The following is a 20,097-nucleotide window of genomic DNA, read 5'->3' as shown; positions in this document are numbered from 1 at the left end:
AGTATTTTAATAGCCTTTTCACATAATTTTGGCTATTCTTCTATGATACTACATTGAAACACAATGGCGTGGTAGTTTCTTAAAGATTAGTTGCAATGTGGAATCAGAAACCATATAGCAAACCTTTTTTTTTTTTTTTTTTTTTTTTTTGCGATACTCGGGCTTCTCACTGTTGTGGCCTCTCCCGTTGCGGAGCACAGGCTCCGGACGCGCAGGCTCAGCGGCCATGGCTCACGGGCCCAGCCGCTCCACAGCATGTGGGATCTTCCCGGACCGGGGCACGAACCTGTGTCCCCTGCATTGGCAGGCGGACTCCCAACCATTGTGCCACCAGGGAAGCCCCTAGCAAACCTTTTGTACTCTATGACATTAAAATCCATGTGATCTTTTACTTGAAGTGGATCTTGTACCCATGTATGGTTTTGTAACATCACACATCAGTCATTTGGAAAATATTGCTTCATTGAGTTACACAGGTATTCTGAAATTCTGAATGGTGATACATTTTATTATGCAATATCATAAAATCATATTCACTAATGTCAACTCGGTGCTGTCAGAAACATCTTTAAGTATTGGGAAACACCTCATGGTGGTGGATACTAGTTTACCAGAATTCACATTTTTTGCTTGAAAGCTCAAATTTTATCATTGGCAACAAATACTGTCAGTTGTTTTTCTTGACCTGACAGGCTCACTTTGTTTATTTTTGAGAAAATATCTACTGAATACTTAATTTGAAATAACTATTGTCTATATGCCTGTCATTTCTCAAATATCAAGTGATGCTTTCATGTCTCTGTGCCAGATGGGAGCAGCCTTCTCTTTCTCTTCACCTGTAAACGTCTTGGTCACAATGTATGTCTTATTCACCTATGTTTATCTGTCACTTAACACAGTGTGCTCAGCTCAGAGGGACACATTAAGTGCCAACTTCATGTTTTATTATCAATAGAATAGGATAATTATGCCACATTCAGTAGCACTGAGACTCCATGAAGAATCCGCTCCAAAGATGTGTGGTCACTTTTGCTGTGCCACCTTTACCAAGACAAAAAGTTCCAACTCCAACTTGACTTTTAACTTTAATTCTTGAAAGCTGTAATCTTTCAGGATTTTTCCCTCGTTCAGTTTTTAAAAGTTCGGAACAGATATTAACGTAGATGTTTTATATATCATGTGCTCATGCAAACTGTATGATGGCTTAAATTTCAGGAAGGTGATGCTATGTATTTGTAGAAATCACCTTAATGCTTTCCCTCCCTGCTTTATTAGGGAATTCCGAAATGACTTCCTAGAACTTCTCAGGAGACGCTTTGGTAAGTATCTTAAGTCTTGTGCACATAATGACTTTATAATCTCATAATCTGCTCAGGGTCAGCAGTGTCCTAATTTCTTCTTAGGAACCAAGAGGGTTCACAACAACATCGTTTACAATGAGTACATCAGCCACCGAGAGCATATCCACATGAACGCCACGCAGTGGGAGACGCTGACAGATTTTACTAAGTGGCTGGGCAGAGAAGGTAAGAACAAGACATGATGTGAACAGTTGTTATATGGCTGCACCGCAGGGAGGGGGAGAATGATCATATTTTCTGTGTAAATTTATGAAAAAGAGGATGAGTAGGGCAATTAGAAACTGGCGGAGGGGAGCATAATCTTCCAGGATTGATTTTGTGCGCTGCAGGTGTGTAAGAGCGTCTGGAGTGATTCTTTCAGCAGTGCAAAGGTACATCACTGAAGCATCCACTCGTTAGGTTAAGGACCAGTACCCGTCCTCTTCCACTTTTCCCACTACATTCGTTGCACTTTTGGAAATGTTTGTTACCCCTTCTTAAGGCAGTTTTTAAATTTGCTGCCTCTTTTTCCATTTCTAATAGGATGGAAAGTTCAGGAAAAGAACAGAGAAAGAAATTTTGTATCAGGGTATTAGTTATTGAGTGTGTTTCTTTATTCCATTTTGGGGAAGATTTCTGCTTGGTTAAGTTAGAATATCCTGTACTCAGTGGATATTAAGTACTTAGAGACAGTTGAATAATTGCTAAGCAAGATAATGCTTTTTTTAAATGTTTTCCTTGTTTAAATGTGTTGCCTCAACCTAGTCAAAAATCAAAATAATGTTTCTTTTCTCTTTAAAGAGTTAAAATATTCCAATTAAAGTCTAAATGTCACTAACTGTAAATATGGAAAATTCACGTGCTGTATGAATTTGTGTATTTGAATGTGTTTGAATGAGTGTATTTGAATGAATGAGTAAATACTGCAGAGAGAGACCACATTTATATGTACTTTCAGCTTTGATTGTATTCAAAATTATAGTGTCCGTTACTGCTTTTTTTTTTTTTTTAAATCCATTACTTTTTTTAAGGCTTGTGCAAAGTGGACGAAACACCAAAAGGCTGGTATATTCAGTATATAGATAGGGACCCTGAGACGATCCGCCGGCAGCTGGAACTAGAGAAGAAGAAGAAGCAGGACCTTGATGATGAAGAAAAAACTGCCAAATTTATTCAAGAACAAGTGAGAAGAGGTCTGGAGGGGAGAGAGCAGGTGGGCATCATCAAGAGGGGGACTAGACAAAGGTCTGAAGAAGCAAAATCGCTTGTTTGTTTAAGCCTTGAACGAGTTTTGTAGGAGAAAGGGCATAGCCAAGTATAAAAGTCCAGGCTGTGGAGTTGAGACAAACCTGGGTCCATTCCTGACTTACTGACTTCACAAGTTTGTGTAATTATGGAATCTTCTAAACCTCAGTTTCCTCATCTCTAAAATAGAGTCAGTACCTAGTGGCAAAGACATAAACAGAGCGTTTCAACTGATTGTAATTAATGCAGTGCTGGGGATGAACACAGTGTGTGAGAACACAGGGGCTGGCACTTGCTCCAGCCTGGGGAGGACCTAGAATATTTGAAGGTAGCTACATCCCCTAGGCTGAGGAGTCTTGAGGAATTAATGGGTAAAATCCAGGTAGATGGGGAAGGGAAAGCATGATAAAGTTGGTTCAGGTGTTAGAATAACTAGATCAAGGCATTTATTCCAACAGACGTTTATTGGTCACCTCCTGTGTGCCAGGCGTTCTTCTAGGCACTGGGGATACAGCCAGTGGACAAAAGATAAAAATCCCTGCCCTCAAGGAGCTTACATACTAGAAGTTGTGTGTGAGCAGGAAAATACAGCCTAGTGTGTATGTGAAACTACTAGCCATTTAGTATTTTTAAAAACTTTTTATTGTGGTGTAGCACACGTGAAGTAAAGTGGATGATGTGCATTAATCTTAAGGTTACAGCTCGATGAACTTTCACATATGTATGTGTCTTTAGATGGATGGATGGATGGATGGAGCAATAGATAGGTAGTCCATGTGACCACCACTCAGATCAAGATATGGAACATTTCTAGTATCCTAGAAGGTTCCCTCATGCCCATTCCCAATTAATATTCCTTGTCCTCTAAGAAGAAAGCACTGTTCTGATATACTATTGACTGTTGGTTAGTTTAGTCTGCCCTTGAACTTTGTAGGAATGGAATCATCCAGTTTGTTCTCTCTGTGTCTGGCTTCCTTAGCTCACCATAATGTTCTGTATGTGTAGTTCATCTACATCCTTTCCTATCAGTGCTTCACCCTTTTTTTTGATTGATGTATTTCATTTTACGAATATAATATAATTTATTTATCCATTCTCCTGTTGAGAAGCATGTGGCTCGTTTCCAGTTTTTAGCTATTATGAATACAGCTGCTCTGATCATTGTTGAGCACATGTTGTATAAGCCGTTGAGTACAGAGTGATGCAGGAAGTAGCAGGCGATGAGAATTAAGATATCAGTGAGGATCACTTTGTGAATCAACTTTTGTACCATGTTGATTGAACTCTTTGATAAGTGAGAGAGTGAGTGTGTGTTACGTTACTTACATTAACATGCATATTGTCACACAATCTTTGAGAAGTTTTCTACATTAAATTAAAACAGGAACAGTGCTTAAACTGCTGTAAATGTGAAATTTAAACTCCTTAAGACTGAAAGCTTTTTATTCTCTTGCTTTTTAAAAATTTAAATCTTCATTTTCAATAGAGAAAATATTATAACTTCCTATCGTGGAAATCACAAAGGATTCACATCTTGTACTGAGGAAAGAGGTTTACTTTTTGGAATAACATTATTGCTCTGTAACATTTTAGCTTAATATTGCTAAAACCTTCAAGTTAATTGTACTTTTCAGGTGTAAACAGTATCTTTACCCAAAAAGCAGGGGAAATTCTATTGATCAGTGCTTCCTCATTCTACATTTAAACTTATCAATTTTTTCAAAGTAAGATCATGTTCTTTTGTGTTCCTTTGTGAAATCCTATATGGACATTACCTAACAAAATATTTTAGCTAGATCTCAAGGTCATCCTTCTTATTTATCAGTAGTAACAACAATTAACATTTATCAAACACTATGGCAGGCACTATGCTAAGTGTTTTATTTATATTATCCTAATTAACCCTTATCATAACTCTAAATATGTAGGTTATCCCTACTTTAAAGATGTAATGATTGAGCCTTCAGGGAGATGATGAGATTGACTGAGATGACAAGACTCATAGGTGGCAGAGGAGGATTTTATACACAGTCTTCTTCAAGTCAGTCTTAGACCCTTGATCATTACACTAAATCGTACTACAAAAGAGAAAGGTTTTGCTGTTTAAAGTAATCCTCTAGCTAAGATTCCTAGAGTTTATTGCTTTATGTTGTTGTTTCCTGCTTAAATTGTAATAGAAATAAAAATGTAGGTAAACTTCTGCAGTTCGGTACAGAAAAGCTACTTTTTCCCCCCCGTAGAATAATTCTTTATTGGAGAATATTTGCAATACATATAATTTCTTAATTAGTATCTTAACCATTTTAGGTAGCAAGTCATAATTAAGGACTATTGAATATTGATGGTAAATGCAGTTGTGAACCAAACCTTCAAACTTTTTTTTTTTAAAGGAAGTCCCTGTTTTTACGGAATTAAGCAGAGAAAATGATGAAGAAAAAGGTAGTTTTACTTTTCTTTCTTCCTTTTTTAATATGGATGCTTTTGTATTGGCTCTGCCAAAAGCTAGCAACATGTTTGGGAGCAAGAGGTGTTATCTGTCTGGATTATTCTCCTCAGTAAAATGAAAAGGTGATAACAATGAATTGGATGGAATGCCTACAGCAACAAGTAACCAGACTGAGTAAAATGAGCGTAAACAATAAGGAAATACCTTGCATACCAAGAGTCCCAGAGGTAGGATGGTTCCGGATGCCACACTATCAGTAGCTGGACACAAGGTGGCTGCCGGCAGTCCAGCCATCATATGCAGACTCAGTATTGTCCAGAAGAAGACAGAGAGCATCTCTGTCCTTTGGAGTCCCCTGTGAGCAAGGAAACTTTTCCTAGAAGACCTTCTTCCCACCAGCAGACTTCCTTTTGAATGTCATTGACCAAACTGTATCACATGTCCACCTCAAAAATAGTCACTTGGAAAGGGAGTGGAATTATTTTGATTGATTTAGACCAAAGAGCCTTACTAATCACTTCCCATAGGTCCCACCCCCTAGTCCCATCACCTTGGGCATTAGGTTTTCAGCATTTGGATTTGGGAGGGGACACAAACCTTCAGACCGTAGCATCCTCCAAGCCATACGTGAGTGGTATGGACACCCAAACAAAATTGGATTCCTGTTACCAAGGGGAGAGGGGCAGTGGAGTGGGGAAGTGGCCAAGGCTGTCTGCTACATCATGTGATGGTCTTTCGCAGCTCTGTAAGCATCAGTCCAGTATATTTTACAGGAGTTTATGATCTCTGGGTAGGAGCATTCCAGCTCTCATGTATTCAAAATGTCCATGAATTTCTACATAGCTGCATTGTGATATTTATTATAATTTTGTTTTATTATATCTGATGTTTTATTATAATTTTCCTGAAATATATATGGAATACCAATTCTTTTCTTCCAGTTACATTTAATTTGAATAAAGGAGCATGTAGTTCAGGAGGAGCATCTTCCAAATCAAGGTGAGCTATGTGAACAGGTATCTTAGAACCTGAAAATTTGGATGAAATGTTGATTACTACATTTTAAAAGGTGCAGAACTGTGAATTATTTTTTTCTGGTTTTTATTTTCATCTCTTTTTCCTTTTTGTTTAGTGATTGTTTTGTTTTATTTTCTTAGGAGCTGGTTTTTTTCTTATTTGCCTGTGATGAGCTGATTATATCTTTTAAGGAAAAGCTCATTTTCATTAAATGCTTCACATGGTAAACATTAGCTTCTCCCTGAAAGCTTCTCCACTTAATGGTTCTTTCTGTGCTATGGCAATACTATTCAGTTTTCTGTCATAGCCCACTATGAAGTTTGTTAACTGGAGTACACACTTCTTGTTTTACCTGCTCTATTATGATTTTCTGAGAACAGAGACTAACTTATTCAACTATCTCCTTAGCACCTAGTAGAATATAAGTGCATTAGTAGACACTCAGTAATAATTGCCTTCCCTTCTAGATGGTGTGGTACTGAGCAAGACTTGACCAGCCTTTTCTATAAAGAGCCACATAGTAAATATTTTAGACTTTGTTGGCCATGTGTCTTTGTCATCACTTAACTCTGCTCTCAGAGCGAGGATGCAGCCATAGATGATACATAAGTGAATGAGCTTGGCTGTGTTCCAATAAAATCTTATTTATAAAAACAGGCAGCAGACTGGATCTGGCCCTCAACTGCAATTTTTCAAGCCCTGGTATGGCACGTAGTCAGGTATTTATATCTACTTTTCATGTTCTCTTCTCTTGCAGTTCTCATATATTCTTTCACCGAATATCTGTGCAGTACTTATGATGTGCAGTGCATTCAGTTTGGTTATGGAGGTGAAAAGATAAATCAGACAGGATATTCAGAAGGGCACTGTATATTCAGTATCTACTGGAATTTAGTTTTAAGCTGGGTGATTTGCTGTTTTACTTAATATTCCACATGGTGCTTATTTAACCTAACTCAGTTTTTTGTTGGTGGGAGTTTTTTTTCTTTTTGGTTTACAGGCTAGTGGTTATTTGCACGACTAAATAAGTGTCTAGGAGAATTGAAGGAAACGGGCAGTCTGAGTCAGCAGTGCCTAACTGCTTCAGGATGACTTGCCAACTGTCTTAACTTTGATCAAAGTGTTTCAGTAGTAACATCTGTATTAGATATCATGAAGAAATTGGTTAATTGGGTTCTATATATGGTACATTTGAAAAGAAAATTTCTTTTCAAAGTATTGCTGTGATATGACCAGGAAGACAGACTGCAGTATATCTTAACACATGCCATATAGTTTTGGACCCTTATGTGTTTCTATTTTCCTTTATTATTTGTTATTCCTAAGTGTAGATGAATGCTGAGATTGGTCCCACTGGGCCCCAAATTGATCGCCCTTATGTTAGTTTTCTATGGCTGTTGTAACAAGTTACCACAAACTAGTTGGCTTGAAACAGCAGAAATTGATTCTGTCTCTGGAGGCCAGAGTTCTGAAATCAGTATCCTTGAGCCAAAATCAAGGTGTCTGCAGGCCTGTGCTCCCCCCAGAGTCTCTGGGGAGAATCTGTTACTCACCTCTTCTGGCTTCTGGTGGCTGCAGGCATTCCTGGGCTTTGGGTTGCATTCCTTCAGATTTATCTCTGCTCTATCTTCACATCACCTTCCCCTCTGTGTGTCATCCCCCTCTGCTTCCCTCTTTTTTATTAAATTTATTTTTTAATTTAATTTTTATTTATTTATTTATTTATTTGGTTGGTTGATTGGTTGTGTTGGGTCTTCGTTGCTGCACGTGGGCTTTCTCTAGTTGTATCGAGCGGGGGCTACTCTTCGTTGCAGTGCGCGGTCTTCTCATTGCAGTGGCTTCTCTTGTTGCGAAACTTGGGCTTTAGGCGCGTGGGGTTCAGTAGTTGTGGCTCGCGGGCTCTAGAGCGCAGGCTCAGTAGTTGTGGCGCACGGGCTTATTTGCTCCACAGCATGTGGGATCTTCCTGGACCAGGGATCGAACCCATGTCCCCTGCATTGGCAGGCGGATTCTTAACTACTGCACCACCAAGGAAGTCCCTGCTTCCCTCTTAAAGGATGCATGTGGTTGCAGTTAGAGCCCACCCAGATAATCCAGAATAATCTCATTTTAAAATCTTTAACTTAATCCCATTTGTAAAGACCCTTTTTCCAAATAAGGTGACATTTGTAGATTCCAAGGATGAGGACCTGATAGCTTTGGGGGTCTGCTATTCAACCTATTACATCCCTATGCCAAACTGTGATTTAGTAAAAACATTAGTTCTATTTGACCAAGTTCTGTGACTTCAGTCTCAACTGTCTATAATAATGTGAAAATAGTGTTGCAGATAATACAATGGAGAGACTATCTAAGTTTTCTTTTTCTGAAATTATGGTATATTTTTTTAGAGGTTGGGATTTATTTTCCTGTTGATTTATATCTCATATATTTAAAACCCAGAATTAACTAAGTTATCTAGATATCAAAAATGGATAATTTAGGCTGTGTGAGGCACAAAGATAAGCCCTGCTTCCCCATTGCTGGAACAAAGATTACTCAGTTCTCACTTCTGTTTTTCCTTTGGGCTTCCCTGTCTCTTTTTTTTTTTAACATCTTTATTGAATATAATTGCTTTACAATGTTGTGTTGGTTTCTGCTGTATAACGAAGTGAATCAGCTGTATGTATACATATATCCCCATATCCCCTCCCTCTTGCACCTCCCTCCCACCTTCCCTATCCCACTCCTCTAGGTGGTCACAAAGCACCGACCTGATCTCCCTGTGCTATGTGGCTGCTTCCCACTAGCTATCTATTTTACATTTGGTAGTGTATCTATGTCCATGCCACTCTCTCACTTTGTCCCAGCTTAACCTTGTCCCTCCCTGTGTCCTCAAGTCCATTCTCTATGTCTCTGTCTTTATTCCTGTCCTGCCCCTAGGTTTTTCAGAACCATTTTTTTTTAGATGACATATATATGTGTTAGCATACGGTGTTTCTTTTTCTCTTTCTGACCTACTTCACTCTGTAGGACAGACTCTAGGTCCATCCACCTCACTACAAATAACTCAGTTTCGTTTCTTTTTATGGCTGAGTAATATTCCATGGTATATATGTGCCACATCTTCTTTATCCATTCATCTGTCGATGGACACTTAGCATGCTTCCATATCCTGGCTATTGTAAATAGTGCTGCAATGAACATTGTGGTACATGACTCTTTCTGAATTATGGTTTTCTCAGGGTATATGCCCAGTAGTGGGATTGCTGGATCATATGGTAGTTCTACTTTTAGTTTTTTAAGGAACCTACATACTGTTCTACATAGTGGCTATATCAATTACATTCCCACCAACAGTGCAAGAGGCTTCCCTTTTCTCCACATCCTCTCCAGCATTTATTGTTTATAGATTTTTTGATGATAGCCATTCTGACCGGTGTGAGGTGATATCTCACTGTAGTTTTGATTTGCATTTCTCTAATGATTAATGATGTTGAACATCCTTTCATGTGTTTGTTGGCAATCTGTATATCTTCTTTGGAGAAATGTCTATTTAGATCTTCTGCCCATTTTTGGATTGGGTTGGTTTTTTTTTTTGATATTGAGCTGCATGAGCTGCTTGTATATTTTGGAGATTAATCCTTTGTCAGTTGCTGCGCTTGTAAATATTTTCTCCCATTCTGAGAGTTGTCTTTTCATCTTGTTTATGGTTTCCTTTGCTGTACAAAAGCTTTTAAGTCTCTTTAGGTCCCATTTGTTTATTTTTGTTTTTATTTCCATTTCTCTAGGAGGTGGGTCAAAAAGGATCTTGCTGTGATTTATGTCGTAGAGTGTTCTGCGTATGTTTTCCTCTAAGAGTTTTATAGTGTCTGGCCTTACATTTAGGTCTTTAGTCCATTTTGAGTTTATTTTTGTGTATGGTGTTTAGGGAGTGTTCTAATTTCATTCTTTTACATGTAGCTGTCCAGTTTTCCCAGCACCACTTATTAAAGAGACTGTCTTTTCTCTATTGTATATTCTTGCCTCCTTTGTCAAAGGTAAGGTGACCATATGTGTGTGGGTTTATCTCTGGGCTGTCTATCCTGTTCCATTGATCTATACTTCTGTTTCTGTGCCAGTACCATACTGTCTTGATTACTGTAGCTTTATAGTATAGTCTGAAGTCAGGGATCCTGATTCCTCCAGCTCCATTTTTCTTTCCCAAGATTTCTCTGGCTATTCGGGGTCTTTTGTGTTTCCATACAAATTGTGAAAATTTTGTTCTAGTTCTGTGAAAAATGTCACTGGTAGTTTGATAGGGATTGCATTGAATCTGTAGATTGTTTTGGGTAGTATAGTCATTTTCCCAATGTTGATTCTTCCAATCCAAGAACATGGTGTATCTCTCCATCTGTTTGTATCATCTTTAATTTCTTTCACCAGTGTCTTATAGTTTTCTGCATACAGGTCTTTTGCCTCCTTAGGTAGGTTTATTCCTAGGTATTTTATTCTTTTTGTTGCAGTGGTAAATGGGAGTGTTTCCGTAATTTCTCTTTCAGATTTTTCATCATTAGTGTATAGGAATGCAAGGGATTGCTGTGCATTAATTTTGTATCCTGCTCCTTTACCAAATTCATTGATTAGCTCTAGTAGTTTTCTGGTAGCATCTTTAGGATTCTCTGTGTGTAGTATCATGTCATCTGCAAACAGTGACAGTTTTACTTCTTCTTTTCTGATTTGGATTCCTTTTATTTCTTTTTCTTCTCTGATTGCTGTGGCTAAAACTTCCAAAACTAAGTTGAATAGTAGCAGTGAGAGTGGGCAACCTTGTCTTGTTCCTGATCTTAGAGGAAGTGGTTTCAGTTTTTCACCATTGAGAATGATGTTGGCTATGGGTTTGTCATATATGGCCTTTATTATGTTGAGGTAAGTTCCCTCTGTGCCTACTTTCTGGGGAGTTTTGATCATAAATGAGTGTTGAATTTTGTCAAAAGCTTTTTCTGCATCTATTGAGATGATCATATGGTTTTTCTCCTTCAGTTTATTAATATGGTGTATCACATTGATTCATTTGTGTATATTGAAGAATCCTTGCATTCCTGGGATAAACGCCGCTTGATCATGCTGTATCATCCTTTTAATGTGCTGTTGGTTTCTGTTTCCTAGTATTTTTTTGAGGATTTTTGCATCTGTATTCATCAGTGATATTGGCCTGTAGTTTTCTTTTTTTGTGACATCTTTGGTTTTGATATCAGGGTGATGGTGGCCTCATAGAATGAGTTTGGCAGTGTTCCTCCCTCTGCTATATTTTGGAAGAGTCTGAGAAGGATAAGTGTTAGCTCTTCTCTAAATCTTTGATAGAATTTGCCTGTGAAGCCATGTGGTCCTGGGCTTTTGTCTTTTGGAAGATTTTTAATCACAGTTTCAATTTAAGTGCTTGTGATTGGTCTGTTTATATTTTCTATTTATTCCTGGTTCAGTCTCAGAAGGTTGTGCTTTTCTAAGAATTTCTCCATTTCTTCCAGGTTGTCCATTTTATTGGCATATAGTTGCTTGCAGTAAGCTCTCATGATCCTTTGCATTTCTGCAGTGTCAGTTGTTACTTCTCCTTTTTCATTTCTAATTCTGTTGATTTGAGTCTTCTCCCTTCTTTCCTTGAAGTCTGGCTAATGGTTTATCAATTTTGTTTATCTTCTCAAAGAACCAGCTTTTAGTTTTATTGATCTTTGTGATTGTTTCCGTCATATCTTTTTCATTTATTTCTGATCCGATCTTTATGATTTCTTTCCTTCTGCTAACCTTGGGGGTTTTTTGTTTTTCTTTCTCTAATTGCTTTAGGTGTAAGGTTAGGTTGTTTATTTGAGGTTTTTCTTGTTTCTTGAGATAGGATTGTGTTGCTGTAAACTTCCCTCTTAGAACTGCTTTTGCTGCATCCCATAGTTTTGGGATGTTGTGTTTTCATTGTCATTTGTTTCTAGGTATTTTTTGATTTCCTCTTTGATTTCTTCAGTGATCTCTTGGTTATTTAGTAGTGTATTGTTTAGCCTCCATGTGTTTGTATTTTTTACAGGTTTTTTTTCCTGTTATTGATATCTAGTCTCGTAGTATTGTGGTTTGAAAAGATACTTGATACGATTTCAATTTTCTTAAGTTTACCAAGGCTTGATTTGTGACCCAAGATATGACCTATCCTGGAGAATGTTCCATGAGCACTTGAGAAAAAAGTGTATTCATTTGTTTTTGGATAAAATGTCCTATAAATATTAGTTAAGTCCATCTTGTTTAATGTGTCATTTAAAGCTTGTGTTTCCTTATTTATTTTCATTTTGGATGATCTGTCCTTGGTGAAGGTGGGGTGTTAAAGTCCCCTACTATTATTGTGCTACTGTTGATTTCCCCTTTTATGGCTGTTAGAATTTGCCTTATGTATTGAGGTGCTCCTATGTTGGGTGCATAAATATTTACCATTGTTATATCTTCTTCTTTGGTTGATCCCTTGATCATTATGTAATGTCCTTCTTTGTCTCTTGTAATAGTCTTTATTTTAAAGTCTGTTTTTTCTGATATGAGAATTGCTACTCCAGCTTTCTTTTGATTTCCATTTGCATGGAATATCTTTTTCTCTCCCCTCACTTTCAGTCTGTATGTGTCCCTAGGTCTGAAGTGGGTCTGTTGTAGACAGCATATATATTGGTGGTGTTTTTGTATCCATTCAGCCAGCCTATGTCTTTTGGTTGGAGCATTTAATCCATTAACATTTAAGGTAGTTATCAATATGTATGTTCCTATTACCATTTTCTTAATTGTTTTGGGGTTTTTTTGGTAGGTATTTTCCTTCTCTTGTGTTTCCTCCCTAAAGAAGTTCCTTTAACACTTGTTTTAAAGCTGGTTTGGTGGTGCTGAATTCTCTTAGCTTTTGCTTGTCTGTAAAGGTTTTAATTTCTCTGTCAAATGTAAATGAGATCCTTGCTGGGTAGAGTAATCTTGGTTGTAGGTTTTTCTCTCTCATCACTTCAAATATGTCCTGCCACTCCCTTCTGGCCTGCAGAGTTTCTGCTGAAAAATCAGCTGTTGACCTTATGGGGATTCCCTTGTATGTTATTTGTTGCTTTTCCCTTGCTGCTTTTAATATTTTTTCTTTGTATTTAATTTTTGATACTTTGATTAATATGTGTCTTGGCGTGTTTCTCCTTGGACTTATCCTGTGTGTGACTCTGCACTTCCTGGACTTGATTGAGTATTTCCTTTCCCATATTAGGGAAGTTTTCAACTATAATCTCTTCATATATTTTCTCAGTCCCTTTCTTTTTCTCTTCTTCTTCTGGGACCCCTATAATTCAAATGTTGGTGTGTTTAATATTGTCCCAGAGGTCTCTGAGACTGTCCTCAATTCGTTTCATTCTTTTTTCTTTATTCTGCTCTGCAGTGGTTATTTCCACTATTTTATCTTCCTGGTCAGTTATCCATTCTTCTGCCTCAGTTATTCTGCTATTGATTCCTTGTAAAGAATTTTTAATTTCCTTTATTGGGTTGTTCATCATTGTTTGTTTGCTCTTTAGTTCTTCTAGTTCCTTGTTAAACATTTCTTGTATTTTCTCCATTCTATTTCAAAGATTTTGGATCATGTTTACTATGAGTAGTCTGAATTCTTATTCAGGTAGACTGCCTATTTCCTCTTCATTTGTTTCATCTGGTGGTTTTTTACTTTGCTCCTTCATCTGCTGCATATTTCTGTGTTTTCTCATTTTGCTTAAATTACTGGGTTTGGGGTCTCCTTTTCACAGGCTACAGATTAGTAGTTCCCGTTGTTTTTGGTGTCTGCCCCCAGTGGGGAAGGTTGGCTCAGTGGCTTGTGTAGGCTTCCTGGTGGAGGCGACTGGTTCCTGTGTACTGGTGGATGAGGCTGGATCTTGTCTTTTGGTGGGCAGGACTGTATCCGGTGGTGTGTTTTGAGGTGTCTGTGAACTTACTATGATTTTAGGCAGCCTCTCTGATAATGGGTGGGGTTGTGTTCCTGTGTTTCTAGTTGTTTGGCATGGGGTGTCCAGCACTGGAGCTTGCGGGTCGTTGAGTTGAGCTGGGTCTTAGCATTGAGATGGAGATCTCTGGGAGAGCTCTCGCCTATAGAGATTACATGGGGCCGGGAGGTCTCTGGTGGACGAAAGTCCTGAACTCGGCTCTCCTACCTCAGAGGCTCAGGCCTGACACCCAGCCGGGGCACCAAGACCCTGTCAGCCACACGCTGTCTTTGGTGTTCCGTCTCCAGGCACAGCCTGGCCTCCACACACCTCCGTGTCTCCAGGAAGGCTTGGCACTGGGCCCGGTCTGACAGGTAACTAATGAAGATTCCAGCTGTGTTCATACACATGAATAACACTGCCTGGGCCACAACTCATCAGCTCAGTAACTCCACTTCGGTGTGGCTTCCCTGTCTCTTAATTGCACACATGCTCACTCCAGTTACTGAAAGCAGAATCCTAGGGCTGTTCTAGAAGCCTTCCGTTCCATTTCCAGTCTGTTACTGTTCATTTCCTGCCTTGATTTTAACCTCATTTGACCCTGTCTCAGTCTCTCACCTTTCTACTAAAATCCTTTTTTGGGCTGGAGGGGCATTATTGGTACAGCAGCTGGTGTAAGATTATCATACAAAGCAAAGCTGGAAACAAATTGCCTATTTTCTGTTTTTTTTTTTTTTTTTTCGGTATGTGAGCCTCTCACTGTTGTGGCCTCTCCCGTTGCGGAGCACAGGCTCCGGACGCACAGGTTCAGCAGCCATGGCTCATGGGCCTAGCCTCTCCGCGGCATGTGGGATCTTCCCGGACTGAGGCACGAACCCGTGTCCCCTGCATCGGCAGGCGGACTCTCAACTACTGTGCCACCAGGAAAGCCCTCAATTTTTATCATTTGTATAATTTTTGTTTTTCTAGAATATTCTTTTCAACGAGGTATTCAAATTTATTATCCGTTTTATTAATCTTTTAGAATACTGTCCTTCATCATGTCTCATCAACATTCTTTATATTTTTCATTTATTCATTTTAGCTCTAAGAGATTCTTTTCTAAAATTTAATTAATTTTTGGCCGTGTTGGATCTTCATTGCTGTGCGCGGGGGCTACTCTTCGTTGTGGTGCGTGGGCTTCTCATTGTGGTGGCTTCTCTTGTTGTGGAGCACGGGCTCTAGGGGTGCAGGCTTCCGTAGTTGTGGCATGCCGGCTCAGTAGTTGTGGTGCATGGGCTCAGTTGCTCCGCGGCACATGGGATCTTCCCGGACCAGGGATTGAACCCGTGTTCCCTATGTTGGCAGGCAGATTCTTAACCACTCTGCCACCAGAGAAGTCCCTCTAAGAGATTCTTGATATCACAAGCAGAAAGGATCTTTCTGAACGTCAAATCTTACCATGTCTTTCTCTTGTTAAAGACTTTCAGCAATTTAAGCCGTCGTCTGTATGATAACCTCTAGTTACGTTTACAGGCGTACCACCTGCCATCTGCACCGCGGCTCTGCTAAGCCATTTGTCTCCTACGCACTCTGTGGTCTCACCCTCGCTTGCATCTACTGCTCTCTCTCCGTGCAATGCCCTCCGTATCTGTTCTCCCACTACATCATGAGATCCTGATGGGCTGTTCTGTTCATCTTTTTATTCCCGATGATTCTCACATTTTAATCATTTAGTAATGCTGAATACATTTGCTAAATAGAAAACTTTATTTTTCCTATTCAGTTTAGTTTTCTTGTGTGGTGAAATATACATAACATAAGATGGTCCATTTTAACCATTTTTAAGTATACAATTCAGTGGCATTAAGTAGATTCACGTTGTTGTGCAACCATCGCCGGTATCCATCTCCAGATCTTTTCATCATCCAAAACTGGAACTCTGAGCCCACTAAAAAATAACTCCCCACGACCCGTCCCCTTAGCCCCCGGTTACCTCTGTTCTACTCTTCCGTCTTTATGAATTTGACTACCTCATTTGAGTGGAATCATACCGTGTTTGTCCTTTTGTGTCTGGCTTCTTTCACTTAGCATAAGCTCTTCGGGGTTTATCCATGTTGTGGCATGGATCAGAATTTCGTTCCTTTTTAATCTGAATAATACCCCACTGTATATATAGACCACAGTTTGTTTATCCATTCATCTGTCAGTGAACATTTGAGTTGTTTTTACCTTTTGGCTCTTGTGATTAATGCTCTTCCGAACATCGGTGTACAGATGCCTGTTCAAGTCCCTGCTTTCAATTCCTTTGGGTATTTACCTGGAAGTGGAATTGCTAGATTGTATGGTAATTCTGTGTTTAACTTTTAAAAGGTTTTCCACAGCAGCTGCAGTATTTTACATTCCCACCAGCAATCACACAAGGGTTCCAGTTTCTCCACATCCTTGCCAGTGCTTGTTATTTTCTGTAATTTTTTATAATAGCAATTCTAATGAGTGTGGGTAGTATTTCATTGTGGTTTTGATTTGCAGTTTCCGAATGATTAGCGATGTTAAGCATCTTTTCATGTGCTTTCTGGCCATTTATAGATCTTTGGAGAATTGTCTATTGTCCATTTTTAAATTGGGTTAAATTTCCAAGCTGAAACAAATACCAAAATATTAAGTAATTTATAGATGTGTTTGACGACTCACTGTTGATAAAATTTGAGGAATCATGGAGAATGTGAGAAGACACAGAAAGCAGAAAAATAAGCAAATGTTTTTTCTAAAAGTGGAGAAAAATCTTCAGAACACAATAGTAGCTAGCTTTTCCTAGTGATTATAGTAGGAAATAGGTGGTTTATGAACATGTAAGGAAGAAGTAATTACTAGACCCGAAAATAGCCACGTAATCCTTCTGCTGGGATTATTAGTGCCTATTATATAGACATATTGTGGTTGTTTATGATCTGGAATTATTGCTAAATTCGGTGGATTCCTAGCTCAAAGTACATTTAACTCTAAAGAGTATTTATTTTGAGTAGCACGTTGAAGAGTTTATCTTTAATTGGACTTAATCTGTTCACAACCAATGTATATTATTTACAGTTGTCACAAACCTTAGAACTTAAAAATATGACAGAGGATTGAATTATGGGACAAAACCTAGTAAGTGAAATATCGCAAGGGTAAATTTAAAGCCTTCCAGTTAGATAAAGAGAGAATGGCTTCCATGAAGACAGGGTGTGGGAGTCCTGACCTGCAGCCTCCCCATATAAGAAGCAGGGATTTCAGTTGACTGCAGGCTCCACTGGGAGTCCTTACAGTCGTCCGGCTGCTAATAAAGCTAATGCTGCCTTTAAATGTCTAAAGGAAAAGGTCCAAAGAGTGGAAAATATTAACTCTACTGTATTTTCTATAATCACGCTTTTTTTCTTGTTTCCATGGTAGCTTTGTGCAAATATGTGTTCTTTGTATTTTACAAGTATGACAAATTAAATAATTAGACTGATAATATTCAGTGAGTCAGCAAATATTAATGGAGCATCTATTTTATCTGAGTCACAAGATAGTTACTGCTACTTTACAGGCGGGAAAAAAATATATATATATATATATGTGGATATATATATTCTCTCCCCTACTGTGAGAGAGGAGTCATATATACAAATGATTACATACCAGGTGGAGTGGGATGCCTGCCCCAAAGTGCTATGGTGGTTCAAAAACAACAAATTCCAAGAAGCCTCATGAAGAATGGATCTTAAAGAAGTTCAACAAATGGAGATAAATGGAGAGACTATTTTAGGTATAAAAGAGGCATGTGCAGATTTGCAAAAACTTGAAGCACAGGGCAGGGCTCAGTCAATAGCAGATTGTTCAGAATGACAAGTATACGTAATAAATCAGGGATGGCATTCTGGGGCCTGTGGGGACAATTTTATGATGACACTCAGAAATGTAGAATGTACACTGACGATGTTAGGCAATTGGGAACGATAAAAAAAATTTTAATTGGATGTTGAGATCTTTGCTTTAAAGAAATAGAACTGATAACAATGTGCTGAACTTCTACCAGCTGTTTTACAAACATCTCACTTAATCCTGCTGGTCGAGCTAGAGTTGGGTCACATTACTACCCCCGTTTATATGTGAGGAAATGAGGCTTAGAAAAGTTAATTGCTCAAGGTCCCAGCAGAAGTAGGATCAAACCTTGGTGGCCCCAACCCTGAAGCCAATGCTGTCACCCGTCACTCAGCCACACTGATAGAGTGGCACTAGCTGAAGGTGGGGGGACAGGAAGGGTTCCATTTTCTCATGGTGCTCCCGGTCCTGTAAGTGATAGACACGCCCTTTGTAGTTTTGACTAATCTGTTGGAAGCTAACCATATAACAGATTTCTTCTGTGTTGTTCCTTCTGCACATTATATAAAGCCTGCGTCTCTGCACAGTTTTTGTTAACAGCACGGTTCCTCTTCCCATCAGTTCTTTGGGACCAAGTGCTCTGAAGACAGTAGGGAACGCAGCATCGGTGAAACGGAAGGAATCTTCCCAGAGCTCAGCTCAGTCAAAAGAAAAGAAGAAGAAGAAATCTGCACTCGATGAAATCATGGAGGTACGCTTTATGAAGTGCTTGTCAACTCTAGCTGTTAGGGGAAGGATGTGATTCCAACCAAGGAAAGTTAAATAGTTTCACCAATTATGAGATTAAAGTGAGAAAAATGTGCTCATACCAGGTTAGGAAAAAAGAGCGTAGGTGTAGTTCCGTCTTTATGGGGCTGGAACCTCCTTAGATAGGTTTATTTTCTTGCCTCAAGTGCTGTCTTCAAAACACTCCATGGAATTATGGTCAATAGATTTAGTTTAGGAGAACCTCAGTGGTAATTGAAGCCAGAAATGAAAGCTCTGCTCACCTTTGGTGGCTTCGTGAAATTGGCATCCTCCATGGATGCCCCCACCAACCTGGGCTCTCCTGTTGCCTCTGACTTCCACTTACCACCTCCTACCCGGGAGAGAAAGCTCTGACATTATTTATTTATCTTTTTCGCGGTACGCGGGCCTCTCACTGTTGTGGCCTCTCCCACTGCGGAGCACAGGCTCCAGAAGTGCAGGCTCAGCGGCCGTGGCTCACGGGCCCAGCCGCTCTGTGGCATGTGGGATCCTCCTGGACCGGGGCATGAACCCGTGTCCCCTGCATCGGCAGGCGGACTCTCAACCACTGCGCCACCAGGGAAGCCCTCTGACATATTTTTAATGTAATTTAACCTGATGGCCAAGTTTATATGATGAATCAGTGAAAACCTATGATTATCTGGATCTAGGGCTATACTTTTGCTCTAAATTTACCTGAAATTCTAGAGCCGTTCTGCAGAAGGTACTTAATATATTCCTAAATATTCCTTTCTCCCTTCCAACACATCACCTTCCCTTATCAATAAATTTATGAAATAAGTAGAAAAGGCGAAGAGAAAGAATAAATGGGTACAAGAAGCTAACGTTTTTCCCTGTAACATCATTTCCTCTGGTCTCCTCATTCCTTTTCTTCATTTGTCAAGGGATGGGAGTAACTGTTTGGTCTTCCCTGTTACTGAGTCCTCACACAATGCAGGACAGTTAGAAAAGCTTTAAGTATAATATAACGTGTGTACGCCGTGAGATGTAGTCATTCCATCATTCAGCAGATACTGAGTTGCTGTTACGTGCTGGGCATCATGTGAGGTCCTGCATGTGTAGAGTAGGGAGAAAAACACAGTCCCTGCATGTCATAGAACTTTCACCCTAGTGAAGGAGGCATTCCACGACCAAGTGAACCAGTGGGTAAGTAATTACAAAATGCTATGTGCTGAGGAGGTCTGAGGGCAGGGAGTGGGGAGATAGCTTGTTCCCCCACTAGGGCAGGGGAGATCTCTAGCTCAGCATCCAAAGGGAAGATCCAGGTGGCTAGAGCATGGTAAGCACAAGAGTGGTGGCATTTGAGGTTGGAGAGAGAAACAGGGGCAACACCACAGAGGTCTTATAAGCCATTTTGATTTGATTCAAAGTAAAATGGAAAGCCAGATCTACCTGCTTAGAATATAACCATGCCAAGTTTAGAATATTTTTTGTTCATATTGGAAAGTTGGAGGAATTAAGGTGAGGTTTTGAATCAACCAAAGAGCGACATTGTTCA

General features: G+C 39.3%; 1 protein-coding gene across 2 annotated transcripts in view; it reads left to right on the top strand.

Annotated features, from left to right (window-relative positions):
• The window catches only part of KIN (Kin17 DNA and RNA binding protein), a 37,262-nt gene that overhangs the window by 4,908 nt on the left and 12,257 nt on the right, over positions 1–20,097 (top strand). For both annotated transcript variants that reach the window (XM_060159949.1, XM_060159959.1), the window contains 6 exons: positions 1,276–1,319; positions 1,404–1,526; positions 2,372–2,553; positions 4,976–5,024; positions 5,973–6,030; positions 18,414–18,543. In XM_060159949.1, coding sequence (XP_060015932.1) covers positions 1,276–1,319; positions 1,404–1,526; positions 2,372–2,553; positions 4,976–5,024; positions 5,973–6,030; positions 18,414–18,543 — 586 coding nt within the window. The remainder of the gene's footprint in view (positions 1–1,275; positions 1,320–1,403; positions 1,527–2,371; positions 2,554–4,975; positions 5,025–5,972; positions 6,031–18,413; positions 18,544–20,097) is intronic.

The sequence above is a fragment of the Lagenorhynchus albirostris genome, chromosome 1 (genome assembly GCF_949774975.1).
Source record: "Lagenorhynchus albirostris chromosome 1, mLagAlb1.1, whole genome shotgun sequence".
NCBI classification, from domain to species: domain Eukaryota; kingdom Metazoa; phylum Chordata; class Mammalia; order Artiodactyla; family Delphinidae; genus Lagenorhynchus; species Lagenorhynchus albirostris.
This window is presented reverse-complemented; position numbering and strand designations above follow the sequence as displayed.